Source organism: Numenius arquata, chromosome 9 (assembly GCF_964106895.1).
Source record: "Numenius arquata chromosome 9, bNumArq3.hap1.1, whole genome shotgun sequence".
Taxonomy (NCBI): domain Eukaryota; kingdom Metazoa; phylum Chordata; class Aves; order Charadriiformes; family Scolopacidae; genus Numenius; species Numenius arquata.
In genome coordinates, this window is record NC_133584.1 from 13810521 (window position 1) to 13831278 (window position 20758).

Below are 20758 nucleotides of genomic sequence, written 5' to 3' on the forward strand. Positions count from 1 at the left end.
AGTCTAGCCCTTCCCTGCTTCTGCAGAAAGCAGCTCCCCTGCCAGTGGCTGCCTCCTGGCTGGGTAATGATGTGGGTGACATTGGCCTTAATGCTCACAGGAGGCTTGTGGGGTGCCAGCAGCCACAGCACAGACCGCAATCAGAAGGTGGTTGCTTTTTATTTCCTTTCCAGCCTTTAGAAACCACCAGTGACTTGCAGGTGGTGAAAAACTGGAAACTACAGAGACAGAAAGCACGGTGAGTATTTTGCAGAGCAGAGAGAAAAGGATCCCGTATTCTGCCTGGCATGCATCTTTTGGACTCGCATTTTATTTGTGTCACACACAGCCGCAGGTTAGCCTGGTGAGCACAAGAAGCACTATAACACATGGCAAGGAACATTTTAAAGCTGCAGCTCCCACCCTGATTGGACCCAGTTTGCAGGTGGGAGGTGCAGAGGCTGCTCCCGCGCAGGCTGGGTGAGCTGTCGGCAGGGTTTGATCCGCATGCCTTGCAGTGGGATTTTTTGCTTCGTTATGGAAATGTACCAGGACACATTCAAGTTCAGTCTGGCTCTGACAGGACATTCTTCAAAACTGGCCTGATGGGCTCCTCTTTCCTGACCATCACAGGAATTCACAGCAGATATTCCCCGCCCTCATCTTTGCTCCCCATGTTGTACGTACTTTGGTTCCCTGCAGCCATTATGCAGATGTTTGCACAGTGTCAAAAAAAGCAGAAAGAGCACAGAATTTTGCACAACTGATTCATTCAGATAAGCATGCAAAGCACATCAGGTATCACAAATTACATAAAAATGCTCTTTTCAGTTCCTTATTTTGCTTCACTATGAATATTACAGTACAGGCAAAAAACAGTAAGTAAATAAAAGACAGAAATGTGGGCTGGTATTTTAAGGCTATGGATGCCTCCAGGAATAGCTATCAGTCCGTATCATGAATTTTCAAGCTTGCTGACGGTTAACATTAAAATAAAAGGCACCTACATGCATCTAAACCAAGCTACAGTTTGAAAGACTATCTAGCAGATTTGGATATGTATCTCTTGCTAGTTTCAAGAATAGAAATTGAAATCCAGTACAGAAGAAATAGTAGCCACAAAGTTAAGAATATTTTTTGGAAAAGAATATTGTGATGGTTTTTTGTCAAAGAAGTGAAAATATCTGACATTCCCTTCAGTTGGTAGAAGCCAGGCATGACAGGGGCTTGGCTAGAAAAAGCTCATTGCTCAAAATTTTTCTGTTCTGGGGATGATGACATTAATTGGAAGAACACTAACTATGCTCCAAGACAAGAGTAATCCTGGTGCTTCTTATGTGACATGTTTAACTGGAAAGTTGCACAGAGGATAGGTCAGAGGTGGAGTGTTACTGTACTGAAGGTGTATTTGAGCTATTGGTAGGCACGTCTAACTATAATCTATTTATCCTGGATAATGAAAACAGCAAAAAAAATAAAATGCCTGAGCTGCAGCATAACTCACACCAGCACACTGGCTGCTCTGGGTATGTGCTTATGCGATGAACACATCAACACTACTGTTGCTGTTGGACATAGCTAGATGAAAGCAAATTATGCAAATCTTTGCTCTGCACATCCCCAAATTCAGTGCAAACATCCTAAGGGAGGGGCGGGGGGAAAATACTACGACTACTACAAAAAGATGGTGAGAGGAAAGAGTTCACTGACTGCTAATAGACACTCCAGGAGACAGCAACCTTGTGAGATGTTACTCACAAAAGCGACTTACCCAAGGAGTGGTCAGGGGTGATGCAGAGTCCTAGGCTGGAGGTCCCAGCTCTGCACCATGAGGGGTCTCAGGGACAAAGCATCCAAGGAGCCTGTCACTGTTGACCCAAGATCACCCAAAGCAGTGTAACAGAAAAAGTCTTCAACGGAGAGATACGACCACCACAACTGCCCCCACCCCTCTGCCAGAGGGGAACAGCAAGAACTCTTTTGTAACCAAGAGGCGTGATTACTCCCAGGTAGCCTTTAGGTCCCTGCTGACAAATGTGCCCCACTTTCCTAACGGGACTGCAGTAATGCTCAGGGTCAAGGGAGGCCCTAGCCCACCATACCACCATTCCAAGCCTCTATCTCTTCTCGCGTTATCAGCCTCTTGTCAGTGGTTTAAGGGTCTCCACATGGTTGCCAAGAACTGTAGGTCTGACAAACGTCCTGCTACTGGGCCACAGACAAACTTCTCCTCTATCCTGTATGCCATTCAAAGGACACGGCTGTTCTGCTGCAATGCAGTTTTCCTGCAAGGCTGCCTGCACATTTCCTTCTAGACCCTGAAAAAGGCAGAAACCTCCTTTGAACTGCTATGTAGGACAGGCCCAAATGACCACCTGAGATGGCTGTAGAGAGACCAGAGACTTCTCACCTGCTGCTGGATCACACACTGTAAGCCTCATCCGACTTCACAGAAACAAGGAGAAAATTCTTGTGTTTGACCACGAGCACCAAATCAACAGATTTGTCACAGCTCTGTATCACACGAGCCACAGTGACAGATCACCTGCATGCCATTAACCTGGCTGGACTTCACGACGATACCCTGGCTCCTGCCCTTCCAAAACATATTCCGCCCCTGGCTGAAGCTGGGGAGGCATTTCTTCTAATGCTGCTGGGCTTATGACACAGCCGCTGAGAGCTCCCCCCAGGCACTACAGGCAGTGGGAGCAGATGCACAAATACACACATGCTCACCTGCCATTTCATGACAGTGTGATTTGTAAAGCACCACTGCTTTATTTCACATCCTTGAACATTTAGGGGAAGATTTTTTCATCAGTAAAAATGCACCCAGATTTTGTCAGAGGAGAATTAGATGTAGGAAATATCCCATGGAAAGATCGTTCTTTCTGTAAGAAATGTCAACTTTTCCCCAACAGACTGAAAAAAAAAGAAAAGAGAAAAATTTTTTTTTTCACTTAGCAAGTTTCATTATCATGGGAAAAAACAAAACCCCAAATCCAAATGTCATCTTCTACTGGCTGTCCCATCTGTTTCCTTCGATAGGGGAGCAATTTCTAGAGAACTTTTTGAATCTTTGGGACCAAAGCCAGAAAGCATCCCCCATGCCCTGCAGACTGCGGGGCTCAAATTACTTAGTGGATTATCTCTTTATGATTAAAGGATTTTGGCTCATGTTCAGAGATGTTACAGTCCTTCCCATGAGGGGTCCTGTTTACTCAGCTTCACCAGCACTTGATGCAAGTGTGAATGCTTGGAGAAAGAAGGACTAGCAACCAATTTGGGTTCAGTTCAGTAAATTCCTGTGAAAAGCTGCCAGGAGATACTGGGTTTGGGCACAGGTTGGGCACTAGATGGAGTGAGAAGCAGGTGCGGACTTGGTTTTTGCCTCACGGATGCATTTGTTTCTTGAACTATACAAAACCATAAAGAAGCTTCAAATCCAGAAGGGGTATAAGAGATAATTGATTCCAGCAAAGTCATAGAATCATTGAGTATTTTGAGTTGGAAAGGAATACGTAAGGATCATCGAGTCAGGGACTTCAGGTAGAAGAAAGGGCAAAAGCATATATTTGTACATCTGTAGCATCTTTTCTTAACTCAGCATCTGTTCCATCTTTTCTTAACTCAGCATCTGTTCTATATAAATATTTGTCCTACAACTGGCTGCTCTAGAAGCATACAATAAGATATCATCTAATTAATTAATTCTAAAATGAAATCAAACAACATGCTCTACCTAACTGCTTACTGGGAGGACTTTCAACCCCTCCCTCACAAAGCCTAGCAGAGATAGGGCATGGCTGCTTCAGTTGCTGCCCCTGTTACGCTCTCAGTCCTGTCACAGCCCAGGGACTTTCTTTGCATGGCACAGGGCATGTGGGCGGAAGGAAGAGGGGACTCATTCTCCAGAGAGCCCATCTTGCTGGGTGACACTCCTCCAGCCCTAATGGGATGGGTTTCATAGCACTGCCTGTCTTGAGCTTAAAAATAACTCAACTGAAGCTGCTTAGAAAGATTTATGCCTTTCAGCAAGTACCTTGCTTCCAGCCTGTATAACAGCAATCTCCTGACACAGCACAGAAACCTCTTTATTTTAGGAACAGGATGTCATCACCCTGTTCACAAGGGCCACCATAGACCTGATCAGGTGTCTTTGCTCCATTATTTGTCTCAAACACTGGGCTGAAGCTGCAGCCTGAGTGGCCAGAGAGCTCCTAGTTGCCAGGTTGGCCTGGTTCAATCCTTTCATTCGTTCCTGTGTGTTTAACCTGATTGCCAATACATCAAAAGGTTGTACAGCTGCATGTGGGCAGTCCTATACGAAGCCCCACAGGTTGTGTGTGGGTTTGGCTTAAGTAAATCCTCCAGAAGCCTGAATGAAACTGTCTCCAGGGTCAAGCCAGGACTTGCCTTCTCCAAAATTTTTCCTTCTTTCTTTTCTGCTTTATGTGGCATCTTTCTTTGAAGCATGACATTGCAGTGTTAGGGGTTCACCCAGGAGTGCAGATGCTCTTCAGACCTCCCATTCCTCAGGCTGTGCTCTCCCCTGCCAAGGCAACGGTACTGCACAAGTGCTTTCTAGTGGGTATAGGAAGGGGCTGCAAGTATCAACTTTTGCTGTGTTTCCCTGCACACACCCAGTTGCTTTGCTCTCCTGCATAGCTGGCAGAATATAGATCCCCTTAGCAGGGGTCTGCCTGGCAAAACCAGATGCTGGCTGCCTGATGTCAAGGGCAGGATATTTATCCTGACTATCAGGAATGGATAAATATATAAAGATAAAATCTCCACAAGTCACTGCTATGTGCAGGTCACAGTCTTTCTGACATAACTGCATTGCAAGGATAAGTGCAGAGACAGACAAGTGACCTTGGTTTGCTTCATCACATGGCCAGATGAAGTTACTTATGGAAGCCTCCATGTGGCCTTTTGGGGTTGTAACCATTTTGCCTTTCCAGGGGGTAGACACAGCTCCTTTTAAGATTCAGAGGGCACGCTGGTGAGCATTCTGAATGCATGAGAGCTTGTATTTCCAATGCAAAATGAAATGCCTGAGTCACCATTTTATCAGGTGCTGAATAAGAACAAGCTTATTTTTTCATGTCTATAATTATACGTTTGAAATGGGCTGGAGCAGCTCTCAGAACAAGGAGGGAAGATACTCAAGCAAGCTGTGCTGATGGAGAGGGCCCTTGGTTGGATAGGGCAGGGCTGGGGCCAGCAGAAACTGACGCTCCCTGGCAAAATATGCTCTACTTGCTTCTTTCCAAAGTTCTGCCTCACAGCACAATAAACGTTTGTGCTTTGGGAAGGATCAGAAGGACTGGGCGGAAAGAAAACAAAGGTTTTGTTTGGCTTGGGGGACTTTTTGGCAATAGTACTATGTTTCTATAATTAAATCAGTTCCGACCCAGGCCAGGAGTGAGCAAGGACAAACAAAAATCAGCTTCCCCATTTAAAGTACATTAACATCCCAGCATTTCTGAGCTAGCAGACAGGCCAGCATTGGCATACTTAACGTCCCATCCCTAGAAGTTGCTTCTTTTTAACAAGGAAAGAGAGCATAAAAGAAAAGAAGGAAATAGAGGGCTTGCATCATTCTTGACATATGGCTACATCTGGGTGTTTGCTTTCGGCTGTTCAGTGCCTGCCATATAGCACGGCCCCTCCATCAGGAAGCTGTCAATACTGGGAAAATTGAGTTTACTCTTAATGAAAGACCACAGCCAATAAGCAATCAACCAGTGTGCTCTCCATCCCATGATTAATGATCCAGGGGATATTTGTCTTCCGCAGCACTGCCATGGCTCTCCCACCTCTGCAACTATAGGTTTGAGTCACATCCCAAGAGAGGAGAGGCCCCTAATCTTGAGATTTCACTTAGTTGTATCTTGGGATGGAGAAACTTTCAGGAGCAACAAATTCAATGTGAATGTCACCAGGAGGGGAGCAGTACCCCATCACTTCAAACCCAGATAAGGTGGGTAGCTGCTAACAGGGGCAATTCCGCCCATTCCTCTCCCTGCCTCCCACTACACCTTTCCTACTGCTTCCCTCCCAACAGCAGCGGTGATTGTGTGGCCACACGATGACTCAGATAAGGCTGATTTGATTGAAAAATTAATCTTACAAAAATAATTTTAAAAAAAGAGAAAAAAAAAAGGTTACTTTTCTGCTCTGGTTTACCACCCAGCCCTAGCATCAGCACAGGGAAGGAATAAGAGTATGTACCCACAGATGATGGGAGCACAGGCTCGTCCCCCTCTCTTACATGACTCTGAAGCCACTGACAAACTGCAGCCTCGGTACCATGCTCCTACATTAATAACTTCTAAGTCAGCTCCAAGATTGAATGTGCCCTGCAAATCCCTAGCCTGAACCAGGTTTCTCAGCCTCCCTGAAGAGAATACTCTAGAGACTCATCTATCTTACCTTTTTAATTCATCACAGATTTAAAAGAAAACAAACCAGAAAAATCCCACCTTGTCACCAATATATGTCCCCTGCATGCACAAGTCTCCTCAGGAGGGAGTAAGAGACTTGACAGATGACAGCCATAATCCTTTATGTGTGCCTGGGAACTGCTTAAATATTACTATGGCCATTTAAGAATCTACAGAGACCCCGGTGGGATCTGACTCTCTAAATTGCAAGATCTGCCACTTAGATGAAAGAATCTCTCTTACATTGCATCAAGTGGACTTGAGAAGGAAGCAGAAGGGAATAATCATCTTCAGCATTTTAATAAACATCTGAAAGTGGAGAGGTAAGAGATGAAAGGAGATCAATAAACTTATTACCAAATTAAACTTCCATGAGTAATATTTAGACATCATAGAAGCTGGCACCTTAAGAAGAAGAGAGAGAAAACAGATCAGAAAAAGAGAGAAATCTTCAAAAGTCTGTTCTCAGATGGCCATTTCCAATGGCAATCACTCTAATTGCACACACAAATTAGGCAAACAATCATGAATTTTTCAAAATCAAGCCCCATTTGTGTTACTCTCACAACAGTTTCCAATCAACAGTTTTCAATTGCAAATACAGAACAGTTTAGTCATCAAAAAGCAAAAAGACGAAGAATATACTGAACATGAAAGGAAAACAATCTCTTTCCTGTCCTTCCCGCTCTTCTGTAACCAATTCCTTCTGAACATTTAAAAGAACATTTTCTATTGGCACAAACCATAAAAAGACTTTGGTTTAATGAGTTCCTCTCATCTTAAAAATACAGAGATAAAAATGTAAATGCACAACAGAGTGTTTCAAGTAACTTTGAAGGGGCTATTATTGAAGTATAAACATGGCTATCTACCATCTGACATCCTGACTGCTACTAATATTCCTTATGGAAATTTAAATAATTGTTTCAAAGTGTAATTTACCCTTTCATCATTAAAATCACTTACATGTTATAATTCACCTAGCTTGAGCAACGAAAATACAGTCTGCTTTCCTTCTCTGAATAAGCACAGTTTTAGCAAATCACTTAAGCACGAGCTTAAAATTAACTAGCCGATTGAGGTCACAGCCCACTTTGCCTATGCGTTAGTACACTGCTGCAGGTGATGTAGAGAGGATAAGCAAGCCTCAAACAACAGAGAAAAACCTGTTTTCTCTGAAATCTACCTCCTGAGACATCTCAATTAACATTTAGTGTGCAGAAACCATAAAAAAATCAGTGCTGTTGTTGATTCAGTGTTAGAAACCTTCACTGAGCAAGGCTCTCTTTGGAGGGGTGGAAGGACAAGGCATTTGCTATCCACATGTGCTATCACTGTGCTATCCCAGCTGCCGGCTGGCCACTTGCTAACCCTGCAAGCCTTGGCTTACAGGTCACACTTAACCCTTAGAAAGCAATTGCCTTCATCTGTTTCTCTTAACAGGCAGCCAACATATTCTCCCTGGCAAACCGCACTCCTACTGAACCCTAAATACTTTTATGTGAGAAATTTATAATACATAGGCTTTTAGTGGGAGCTTACTGAATGTCTGGAAGTCTCAAATGGCTTTAAAGCACAAATAAGCAATCTCAACTGTACTCTAAAATTCTCATAGTGCATTTTCCGCTGAATAACTAAAATTCTAACCCATTCCCCCAGTTCCATTGTCCAGAGTAATATTAAACTACTTTGAAACTTACAGTTCTTCAGTGGTCTGTACAGGTCCTGGGTTAGTCCCACAGTTACCTTGCAAAGGAAGCAATATCGTCTCCATTGTAAAAACAGGGCAGAAGCAGGTGTGGTGGCACCCAGGGTGGAGTTACGTGCAGACACCCACAGCCTAAATGTCAGACTGAGCAACTCTCCCTGGCTTCCCCTACACTCGGTGGAGATCTTGTCAATACAAGCAATGGGGTTTAAGCTGCAGCTCATCTCACCATGTAGGAGATTCATACTACAAAGGAGCTCAGTTGTACCCTAGATATTCTGGTTCCTCTCCTCTGGGTGCAGGGCGAGCCCAGGTCAGCTGCAGAGATCTGCACAGGAGGGGCAGCATCTTGCTCCTCATCCTACCATCAGTGCGGAACTGGCTCCCCTGCTCTTGTTCTTGTCCATGGGCACCTGACCACCAGCACAGTTAATCAGGCAGAGGGTAGTTCAAAGCATCCAAAAGATGAAACTGCGTCAAGGTGATCCCCCACGCTTCATCACACACAGAGCTTTCAGCACGGCCATCCTCATCTCGTGACGTGGCTAAATGGCTGACTGAGGCTGTGTCCACACGCAACTTGTGATACCTATTCACAGGCTTGTAGGGACTGACAGCTACAGAAACTCAACTCATTGTTTGGCTATAACAGCCTATTCACCAGCCTGCTCTCCTTTCTGCACCCCACATGACAACTACCATCTCTCCAGCTGAACTGACCCCACTGTTTGTGAGCCCCTAGGAATGGGAGCAGGGTCCCATCCAGTCCATCATAAATGAAAGCAAAGCAAATAAATGCATTGCCTTGTTTTCCTTGGTGCTTGGGGCAAGAGAAGGAATGAAGGAGTGAGATGCCTTCCTGTGGCCCCAGGAAACAAATGGAAGAGCTGTTCTTATCAGCAGGCACTGCCAGGTGAGGACGGGGCTGCCATGAAGGACAGTTTGGCTCAGGTCTTGCTTTTCAAAAAGGGACTTCTCATTCTGGAGGATACACAGAACGTAATTGATCGTGGGGACTTGGGTTTATCTAGGATTCATTTCTCCTCCATGGCAAACTGGTTTGTGTGAGATGTCTACTTGAGCTTTTTGACAGAAGCATAATTCAGAGATGGGCTGTTTGGTAACGCAACCACTTTCCCCTTCAGCTCTAGTTCAGCTTCTGTTGGAGAGCTGGGCATGCAGCTGACAGCCAGAGTGGGGAGAAATCACAGGGAAGAACATGAACAACAAACCTGAGCCACCAGTAAACCCAAGAGTATTTCCCTTCAATGTACAAGAATCAGAAAATCATTTAAGGGCAAAAATAAATTAGAAAGAAGCACAAGTAAAGGTTTAAATTCATTTTTTCCCACTTATCCTTGCAACATTCAAGCTATAGTTTATGTGTACTGTTGTGCTCCTCTTGTTGCAACGAGCACTTACTAGAACTGGGAATGGTTTAGAGAAAGGCAACAAAGATGGAAGACTCTTCAGACTGTAAGAGAGACAGCTTAGCAGGGGTATTCTTGAGGTCCATGAAGTCACAAGTAGCACGAGAGGAGGATAGGATCTGTTATTCACTAGCTCATTCAGTACTAGGTCTCAGGAAAGCATCAACTCAAGCTAGCAGGAACCAAGTTCAAAACAAAGGAAAGGAGGAGCTGCTTCATGCAACAAGTCTGGGGAAGTCCTTTCCAGTGAACACTATGGTACTAAAAGTGTCATGAACTCAAGGGTAATCTGGTCAAGTACATGGAAAAGAAATCCACTGAGAATTTCTAAGTACATTGAACGATGTCTGACTCATCTGGGAGACCATTTGGGGGACACATCATATTGCTGCTTTATTACTGTTTTCTATCTGTTTAATGTGGATGGAGAAAGACTACTGGGCTAGATGGGCACTTTATTCCTGCCCAGTTTAATTGCTCTCACATTTTTCTGTGAATTGATGCTGCCTCCATGTGTCTTTTTTTTTGGTGGGTTTTTTTTTCAGAGAGGCTTTTTTTTTTTTTTTTTCCCCAAATAATATTCTGTAGTCTATATTAACCCCAGTAAAGATCTGTCTTTATAACACAACAGTGCTGTGGATAAAGTGAAGCTGAAATAGGGAGCAAGATACGTTGGCTCCTGGTCTCGAGGCTTAAAGAGAGATTATAAAAGTGCTAAAGCAGAAGACTCCCTTGGCAGTTAATGGGGCAACATGTGCTCACTCAGTAGCAAGTACATCTTTCCTCTCTAACATTTAATCCCAGCAGTGTTTTACCAGCCAAATGAACATTCCCATAAATAATAGAGATGCGATGCCTTTCTCTCCTTCCCAGCACTCTGCTGTTTTCCCTTTCTGCAGCCTGGGAGCAATGAAGAAGCAGGGAAAGGTTGGTGGGGTTGATGCTTGCGCTGAGTTTGGACCTCACCCAAGTGAGCAGGGGCACAGGAGAGAAAGAGAAGTGATGCCTCCAGGCTGAGCAAGGGGCATGCCCCCAACCCTTCCTCCCTGCCCTGGGTGGGAGTGAGACCCTCACCTGCTTTTCCAGCACACCTCAGGGCTTAGCATTTCTCTCTCTGCACCCTGCCAGGCCCTTGTCAAAACAGGATTTTCTTACTAAAACCCTTTTTCCTCAGTGGACATGTACATAGGCAATGAGCTCTCCCCACAGTGCAGAGGCCATCTTATGCCTTAACACAGTCCCCAAGAGGCACCCTTGGCTATTCCACAAAGCAATGCACCCGTCTGGATCTTTCTTCCAGTTTGGATTGTTTGCTGTTTTTTTTCTACTACTAACAAAAAAAAAAAAAAAGCCGCCTCTGTTTTGAGTATTTTTATATTTAGCAGACTATCATATAGAAACTGTGTTTCCTGACCTTCTCTGGGAGGTTGGGCTATCCCCCACTGAGGGGACACTTGCCTTGCCAGACAGCATGTTAGACAGAGAAGTATCAACCCAAAGGGCAGGGGCTGCAGATAGGCAGGAGGGAGGATCTCTCGGGAACACTCTCAGCAAGACCCACCACCTGCCAGGAATGCCAAAGAAGTGTGAACTTCATTCGCTAAAGTCTTTCCTCAGAAAAGGACATGCTTCCACTTAAGCACCACGCTTCTTACTCATGCTTCACATACCATCTGAAGAAATTTGATTGTTCTAATTCACCTTTTCTAACCTAAAAAAAAAAAGAATGCCAAACCAATCCTAAAAAACAAAGTCACAGCACCTTCTTGGCCGAGGGACTGTGAATGACCTGCAGGGCAGTAACAGATCTCCAGCAAGATGTTGCAAGATGTGTGTCAGCTATTTACCAGGAGAGGTGGAAGGAGGGAAAGTGCATTTCACTTCCTGAGCAGCCTGCAAGCAGCTGGGAGACATGAATTATATCCCCAGAACTGCCTCTTCAGGGTAAGGGTGAGAAGAGTAAAGGATTCATCACAGAAACTCTAGCAAATACAGAAACAGAGAAAAAAGCAAACCGAGTTTCTTTGCCTTATCCATAAAAGGTAAATCCCAGTTATTAGAGAGAAACACCCAAGCACAGCCTCAGGATGTTGAACCATATGTGAATATTTATGTACATATTTGTCTGATCAACGAACTGAATATTTACAAAAATTATACCCTTTTTGCATAAAACATAAGTACATGGGGAAATTAACCTTTCAAAAGCTGATTTTCAAAAGCTCTGAGCAACACCTCAGAGTCCCTCCAGCCTCACCAATATACCACCTCGGGTACCGCTAAGCTATTTCTGAACTTGAGAAGCAGGTGATTAAAGGGCCTGGGCACACAGAGCTGGGAGCAAGGGGAGCGCCGTGCACTGGGACAGAGGAAGGTGTCCCCAGACTGCAGGGTCTGTTCTTGAATTTCACTGCTGTTATTCCACGTAGGGTCAGATGCACTTCAAGATGCTCTGACTGCTACGTGATTTTGTTTATAAAAGTCCATGGTATGCTCCTGCAAGGGACCAGAACCCGTTGTGTCAGAGCTATCCACACATGAAATGAAAAGCTGCTGTCTCCACCAGCAAAAAACAAGCACAGAAAAGGATAAGAAATGGCAACAACAAGTCACAGGAACTCAGGAAAACAGCGACTGTTGGCTGCGCAGTCCCACCAGCAGTATAACCATTTTTATTTTGTTTGGTTTGGTTTTCATTTCACATTGCAATAAAAGAGGAAATCCAGAACTTGAGAAGGAATTTATAGCAGGGAGGACTTGGCAATACCTTTCCGATGAGCATTTGTAGACACATCAACATGACAGAGACCCTTGAGTATTGTCATTGCGGGAATGTCATGGGCGCTTTTCTTCCTTGTGCTTTTCCAGGTTGAATGCTCTGTTTAACTATGTCCAGCTCCACCCCAAGCCTCATAAGGAAGACCTCCCAGCGGATTTCCTCATCCTGAAAAGTCACTAGACTAAGGCAGAGCAGCGACCACTGTGTCGGGTACTTTTATCCCCAAGGAAAGCACAGTATGTCTAGCTACATCTTTTAAGCCAGTTTCATTAAAAGTCCTCCTTCTCCATCCCTCTTCCTCAGTGCTCTCAGCTCCTTATCTCATCCTACACCCATGCTCATGTAGCTCTCCCACACTGTCCGTGTCTTCTCCACCCATTGTGTGTCCAAGTTTTCCATTTAAAACAGTCCCCATGATTCTGCATGTCCACACATACACCCTAGTTTTCCTGCTCCTGGACCTTTCCCCTGAAGGACCCAGCATTTCCTCTGCATCCTGCCCGTGTTCCCTGCAGGTAAACTTGCGTGGTCCCTGGCACACCAAAAAAGTCTGTTTGAGATGACACTCTAAATGACAGGTTAAAACCTGGGACTAAATTGACTACATTTGTCACAATCCCAGCACAGGGCAGAGGATTTTCTTGTTCTCTCAACCTCTTGTCCTATCTCCAGGAGCAACCAGCAACCTCAGCAAGTGGTATCAGGCCTATGATCCTGGGGATAAGGCCAGTACATTTTTCAGGTGGAAGACTCCTGATCTACAGCAAACAGATGCCCCAGCTGGTCCCATACACAGCTGTGGCTTTATAAAAAGATTCGCTGAGAAACTAGCAGGACACAGACAAGAACAGAGAGCAGAAACTCCCCATCTCAGCTCTGCCAGAGCCAAGAAGTGACTTCAGTCAAGTCGCTTCATCTCACTGTACTTACTGTTGCCCATCCATCCCCTCAGGGACACAAAGCAAGCTGATTAGGACTGAGCAGCGCAATTGCCAAGCTACGCACAAGTGAGTTTTCATGTGAACAAATGGCTGTGAATGCACATTAAAGCAGGAAGAGGACACTAATAAGGAAACAATTAATTATTTCATGGGTTTTAGAACAGATTTTTTTTTTCCTATTCTTTCCTCTTATCTGGAACAAACAAAGCTATGAAGGAATAAATACAATTCCAGGGATAATCCACACTTTGGATCCTGGAAGCGTTTGGTGCCGACTTCTGGAAAACAAAACAATGATAATGACTCACGCTGGGCCTGTGGGTGGCTCATCACAAAATTAGCAGCAGCTTCCATGCTCCCAGCTGAGATTGGCTTTGCTGGGTTGTTTTCACAGATCTCCAGGACTGCAATTTAGCACATGCAAATAGGCCCAGCAGCCAATCGCAGCCACAATACTGGAAAGGCATAAACATGCCATTTAGAAAAATGCTTTGCCGTACAAAACATGATTACCTCCTTCCATGCCATTTCAGGCTATGGGAAGAAACGCTATTTTTATTATTAAACTTTACACATCTCTTTTCCTCCAAGGGGAAGAATCTATTTAAAGGCCTTTTAAGCAAACATCTATTCATACAATTGAAAGCTTTATGTACTACCATCACATAAGCAATCTCATCTAGTTTTCAGAGCCTGCTGAACTTTCGATGATATCTGTACCACCTGGCTTAAAATGTTTACAACTAGCACCAGTTTGGTAAAAAAAGAACAGGTTACTTCTGGAAAGCAGCAGAAAGGACTGTGGGAAGAGAAGTGGACTGGTTTGGAGACAAAGTTCAGTAAGTCAGAAGGAGATCATTCTCACAAAACAAGCAGTGGGATTTGATTTTCTTTAATGAACAGGGGTTTTCAACTGGGAACTGATGGTTGTGAATACCTCCAGAGGGGTCTGCTGGAAACAGAAAACAAGCATACAGTCAATTATCTGTTGGACAGGTAAAGCAGGAAGAATTTTAGTGATGATACATGTTAAAAAAGGTTGAAAGCCACTCATATAAAACGATTCTGATAAGTACTCAAGCACATGATCATCTTAAAATGGGACTAGGTGCACGCGTAGAGTTAAATATGCACTGGAACAGTTCGCTGAACTGAGACCTACCTCCGGAAATACTCCTTGGTCTTTGAGTGGACATGACCTAACGATCTTCACACAGCTCTTAAGCTAAAAGCATTTGCTCTGAAAGTCATCAGCTTAAATATCTGTTTATAAAACTGGATTCTTCTGTTACTCTTCAATTGGAAAAACAATAACACAAAAGACAGTATTTTATGTATACAGTTATTCAGGAAAACTGATGGAAAAGCTGGAAAAATCTTTCATTAAATTCCTGGCCAATGTTTCCTACTCAGACTTACAGTTTATAATGTGTCACAATTGCACATGGTGTTTAAACTGAGACAAACTCTTCCTCTTTCATTGGTTTAGTTTGGGAATTGCAGGAAGTTAAATATTGCTTTGCAAAACCATGTAAACCTCCAGGTGAGAAGCGCCGTAAACCAGCCAACCTCTGCCTCAGAGGACTGTTTATCCTCCCGATTACAGCTACTTAAGAAAAGTCAGATGAAGATTATTTGGCCTGAATTTGCTCATTCACTGAAAGCAAAGCACTTCACAAATATGATTCGATATCAGTGATGCTCTGGTAGGACTCAGACAAGTTTCAAGACTCAAAAGACTAGGTGATGATCCAGCAATTCCAGACACCCAGCTCTGTAAGCCCAGACGTCTGGCTGACGCCTATGCATTGCCAAAGCACTTTACACCCAGGGAGTCCCTGGACCTGCATTTGCTTTTGAAGTTTTATGAAATATTTTATTGCAAACTGAACAATAAAATCCTGCATAATATCAAAGACTTTTCTTCACATAACTAGATGGAACTGCCTGTGAGGTCTTAAAAAAGTTATATGCATATAACTTTAAGTTCATTACAATCTATATTGCTGAACTTCTGTATGATAGAAACCAAATAATTTCACCAAACAAAAACTCTATCAAATCCATCTAGCTCAGCCAGAATTGATTATTTTTTTTAACAAAGATGCACAACCTCTATGGGCTTCCAGGAGAGATTTTTAGCATATGTCTATACGAGAGGGTTACTTCAGAATAAAGGAAGGTGTAGATTTAAAATGCTATAGCTATTCTTGAATAATACCCTAGGGGAGTGCTCCTATTACACAATAAAAAAGATTTTTCAGAGTTTTGCTTAATTCATTTCCCAGGTGAATTAAACTAAATCAGACAATGGTATTCTTTCCACTAGCATATGAGTGTCAACAATAGGCATTATCCCGGAACAGCACATGTACTTAATTTCCACTGGTCAGCAAGTTTTACTTTTCCAAAGACACACAACAGGAAGAGGGAGCCTGAGCAAAGCATACGCAAGGACACTGACACAATCTGAACAGTGGCAAAGAATGGCAGGCAAGGGGCCTGGTGCAGGAAGGAAGAAGTGCTGATGACCTCCAGTGCAACACCACCGCTTCTCAGCCTTGCAACCCACTCCCACCTCCAGTTCAGTGGCATTAAGCCACCTTTCCCATCTCCCACCAGCAACGTACATACCACATTCTGAACTGCCACAGACCAGAAGGGCTCTCAGTGCCCCCTAAACTCAGCAAGGAATTGCAAATTTTACTCTCTGTCACTTATGTACACAGAGCTATTGCTTCCATTGATTTGAAGCTGACTATCCAGTATTTTCTATACACTATAACCCCCTGCCTACTTGAAGAAACAGCAGTAGGAAAATTTTACAGAACTAGTGTATGTAAGTAAAGTGTACACGAATGCATAGATCGCTGCCCAAGCAAAACAAGGAATGCCTGTTCTGCTCATAATGAAATGCTAATCTTGAATATGCAATTGCACCTCTTATGTGTGTGATTCCATTTGCATCTGCAGATGAGATGTCTTGCATGTGCAGACACCGCAGACACATTATGACAGTGTCCCAAATAGTCTCAGGACAAATTCAAAGATGTGTGGCAGTAACAGATAGGCTAACAGTAGAGCCACAATCTGACCCTGCCTACCTAGACAGAATGCTTGTTTCTATAGCCCCAAATATCAAACTTAGTGTTGTGATGCCTAGAGAAATATGAAGACCTACTGTGCCAGGCATCATTTTATTTTGCCATAAAGCAAGTACCAATCAGCATATTTCCAGGAGCATCTCCAAATTTTACCAGTGTGAGAGTCCCAGGGAAGCCAAGTTCAGGGTTTATTTTCAATATGAGCTTAATTTCTACTGAAGGCAACAGTTTGCAGAATAGGAATTTAAGCTGAGAAGTACTCTTATCTGAACGTTTAGAATAGATCGGTCTCTGGGTACAACCAGGCCTCTACTGCTGAAAAGAAAGCTGAAAATGCATTGTTGCTGAACGTTGTTGCTAGTTGATGTGAGGATGTGAGAAATATCTGTGGTTTTAGCAATGATGCATCCCACAGGAGAGTCTGTACAGGAGCCAAGGGCAGAACAGGCATGAGACAGAACCACTCATACAGCCAAACAAGAAGTCCTTATGGAAGAGGACTGAAACACTCAATAGCAGAAATGTCCATGCTGCTATTAATGTAGTTTATGAATACATGGCCTTTTGCATCAAAGTGGCTGCAAACCAGGTACAGGTCACCTGTAATATTTTTTCACAACTCTAATTATAGTTATATCAACATTTCAATCATTACCTGATGTTTACCTTGAACTTAACAGCATATATATGTCATAATGTTGACTAGGAGGCCAAAAGAAAAAACATTCTGGACTGGCAAACCACATGTCCCAAACAAAGGGGGAAAAGGTGCTAGCCGAGAAAACAAATTAACTAAAAAATAATTAACAAAATTAATTCTGATTGCACCATCCAGAAGGGAAATATCTCTGCACATGCAATACAATCAGTAATCTTTCACATTCTGAAACTAAGATAACAGGCAAAGTACCTGGAAGATGATACAGGACATTGTTGTGCTAAAATATTTGCAAAAAAATACACAAAGGGCTAGGAATAAATCTCTTGCTCTGTTTTGCTATGAATTACTTGCACATCTGTGGTGCCTTGAAGACCCATTAAAGCCCATTTTGCAAGGTGCTGCTCAAGCAACCAAAGAAGCCTGCCCCTGCACAGACTAAGACAAGTGTCTTCAAACCTCAGAAGTGGAGCATAAGGAAACAACAGGCTAGAGTTAGCTAAGAGTACGGGTGGGAGGTCTTAGCACAGCAATAACAAAGATCTTGCTAATATTTTTGCTAGCATCACGACAGAGCTGCACAGCACTCTACAACTATCTTCAATATTTCACTGTTTTTCTTTGAAGCATCATGCATTAGTTTCTGTCAGAACCAGGAATGGTCTAAGGCTCTGAGTCAGCGCAGCACACGAGTATGAATCTGACTTTAAACATGTGCTTACATCCTTATGACTTCTTTGCATTAAAGAAAACAGATAGGAGGAGGGTAAAGGGCTTGGTCAATCTGCCATTCAACTTAAAAGAAGAAGTGCCAAATACTTTGGCATAAACCATCTACTATCAGGATAACTCTTCAGACTGGAGGATCGAGGGCACATAAGTAGCTCACAGCACTCTATCGCTGTTGTAGTTCATGTTTCCATGGTCCTTCCTCTCCTGTAATTTATAATCCTTTTGATGGTTTACATCTCTGACTGGGCACAGCACTACACCTTTAGGGTTGTTGCAGGAGTATACATCTGTCTCCTGAGGCATGCTTGCCTTTTGAAGAAGTAGTAAGGAGATCTCTCCTCCAGCAGGCCTGGTCCACAGTGACCCCTTTATAGGTGGAAGACGTCATTTTTTTGTCCATTTTTCAAGAACGTAGAGCCCAACTTGGCTTACCTTACTGGAAAAGGAACAATTGCAGCCAAGAAGAAGGAATATATTTTAGCAGCCTGATTCAAAGCAATAGGGCACATCTAGAGTGCTCAGGCTCATGGTAGTATGGGGCTAGTACCTGGAGAACAAGGTCAGTTAGAGATAACAACAGGAGATCATTCCCATAGACTTTCTCCTTATAGTACAACATCATGAAATACAAAGACTATGCAATGTTCAGTATCAGTCCGTAAGAGCAGGAGAGATAAGGAAAGATTCAGTCACCACGCATACGTCAAGCGTGCTTCAACACAAGACCCACCCATAAAGCCAAACTAGCTCAGCAAGGCAACTATTAGGACACTATCACCAGCTTCTGGTTCACTGAAGTTACAGCCCAGCATGCCCTATGGTCTGAGCATTACCCCAGTTTTACCAGTAGGTTGTTGTACTCTTTACTACCCCAGGTTTCTAAATGACCCAGAACAGACACTCACACATTGCACTATGAAGAAAACTCCAGAGTAGTTTTTCACTGAAACGAAGACTGTATGTAATGTTTCCAAGCACAGCCGCAATTTTTTTTCCATTTAGCGTGATCATATCTTTCCTCAAAGCAGGGTAGAAAATATATTCAAGGGAGCCATGCTTACTCTCTCAAAGATTTCCAGTACATCCCCTATTGCCACAAACCAGTCACAGAGAACAACTTGCGCACATGAGTCTTATGAGAGACAAGGGGATACTGAGGCATAAACAGGTGGCTATAACCATTAACAAATTCTCCTCAGCAAGGCCAAAAGGGAGTCCAGGCTACCTCAGCAACAGTGTTCCCTCAAGCACAGCCTTTCTCTTTGGTGGACAGTACCAGGAAGCATGGAAATTTTTCTCCTCTAGGGCCAAGATCTCATATAAGGAAACAACACAAGTATTAGCACTCAGCACTCTAAAAGACATCCTTACGAGCATCCGGTGCCCAAAGATTACAATGGTCAGGGTTCGATAAGCAGATCTAGTCAAAAGCCAAGTAAGAACTAAAACCCAGCCAAGCTCAAAGCAGTAGGGTTAGTGCTGTAACTTCTGCAGGTCTTAGTAGTAACAACATGGGGTTTCTTTCCATAGACATTTATCCAATATTTTAGAAAGTTAGACTCATTCAACACACATAGCTCAAAAGAAATTGCAGAGACACCACTTAAAAAGCTTCATTAAGACCACTAAAACTCAGGGGCAGTGCCACACCAAACCAAGACACTTATTCCTCTCTTTAAAAAGTGCTCAGATACAGCTCCAAATCAAGCATGTTCTTCAGCCCTTCACCCCACTGCACTCCCTGTCCTGGTGCAGCCTTCATCAATGCTCCCTCCCCAACAGTCTAGGAACTAAGGGAGATGCTGGGAGTCTCCTGGCCCCCCATCAGGAGGAGCCAGGGATTTCCCTGTGCTTCTAGGGGCATCCCTACTCAAGATCGTGTTTAACACCCTCCACCAGAAAAACATTGCAACACTGCTACTGAAAACACAGGGTACAGGGAGTTCTTAAAGTGGGCCCAACCCTAGAGTCACACAGGGTCATAGACACTCTGGGGAAGGCTATCCTTCTCCTGACCAGGTGATAATAGAGACTATGGTTGGAGTTCCCAAGTGGGATGGAAGATACAGGAGTCTTGTGTGAAGAAGAGGAACCTGGGGGGGAATTCTGCATGAGTGTGGGCTGCAGGTAGGACGGGGGACACTAGTGAAAACCACGTGTAGAGATCTGTGTGGGGAAGAGGGACCTGTGTAGGGGTTCTGATTGTGTGCAGGCTGCAGGTATGGTGTGGAACCTGGTTAGGGGTGGGGGACACAGGTGGATGGGGTGCAGGTTGGGGATGGTGCCACGCGTGGGGCAGCTGTGGGCGAACGGGATCCTGGGTTGATGGGGACGCGGGATTGAGGTGGGGTCAGCACCGAGGACAGCGCCCGGTCCCTCCCGGCCACCTGTGCGCGGCGCCGGCGAGGCGGAGGAAGAGGAGGAGGACGGGGGGAGGAAGGCGAGGAAACGGGGCCAGCCCGGGCCGAGCGGCGCCCGGGCGGGGAGCCGAGGGCGGCGGGGACAAGGACGCGCGCTCCCCACCTGGGCTGTGGCTGGATCTCAGGCGCCTTCCACAGAGACACTGCAGCATATGCGAGCCTTTCTCCAGGAGAAGCCCGAGAATCCTCATGGATTTCACTTTGTGGCGCCCTCCTGCTCCTTGGAAAAGGGACCGGCCCCGGAGCGGGCGGCTTTCAGCGGCGGGGAGCCGGCCCCTCTCGCCGCCAAACTTCCCGGCCCATCGCCGCGCCCGGGGAAGGGTGGGGGACCCCGCCGCCACTTCTCGGGACTTCTCCGCTGGGGGAGGGCAGGCTTTACCGGGAAAGGGGTCGGGCTAGCTGGAAGGACGTCAAGCCCTAGAAAGAGGAGCGGCCGGCTCCCAGCCCTGCCCCCTGCCGGCACAGCCCCCGCCGGGGCGGGGTGCCGCCGCCGCCGCCGCCGGGACCCCCCCCGCACCCCCCAACTCCCGCTGCTGGCAGGCTCGGCCGCGCCGCTCC

The 20758-nt window shown here is 44.8% G+C and overlaps 1 protein-coding gene across 2 annotated transcripts in view; it reads right to left on the minus strand.

Moving 5' to 3' along the window:
• FGF12 (fibroblast growth factor 12) overlaps positions 1–20391 on the minus strand; it is a 145249-nt gene extending 124858 nt beyond the window's left edge. The window contains exon 1 of one of the 2 annotated variants that reach the window (XM_074153208.1): positions 20310–20391. In XM_074153208.1, coding sequence (XP_074009309.1) covers positions 20310–20391 — 82 coding nt within the window. Of the gene's footprint in view, positions 1–20303 lie in introns of both variants that reach the window. The other variant, XM_074153209.1, reaches the window with a different exon arrangement.
• Positions 20392–20758: the final 367 nt, after the last annotated feature.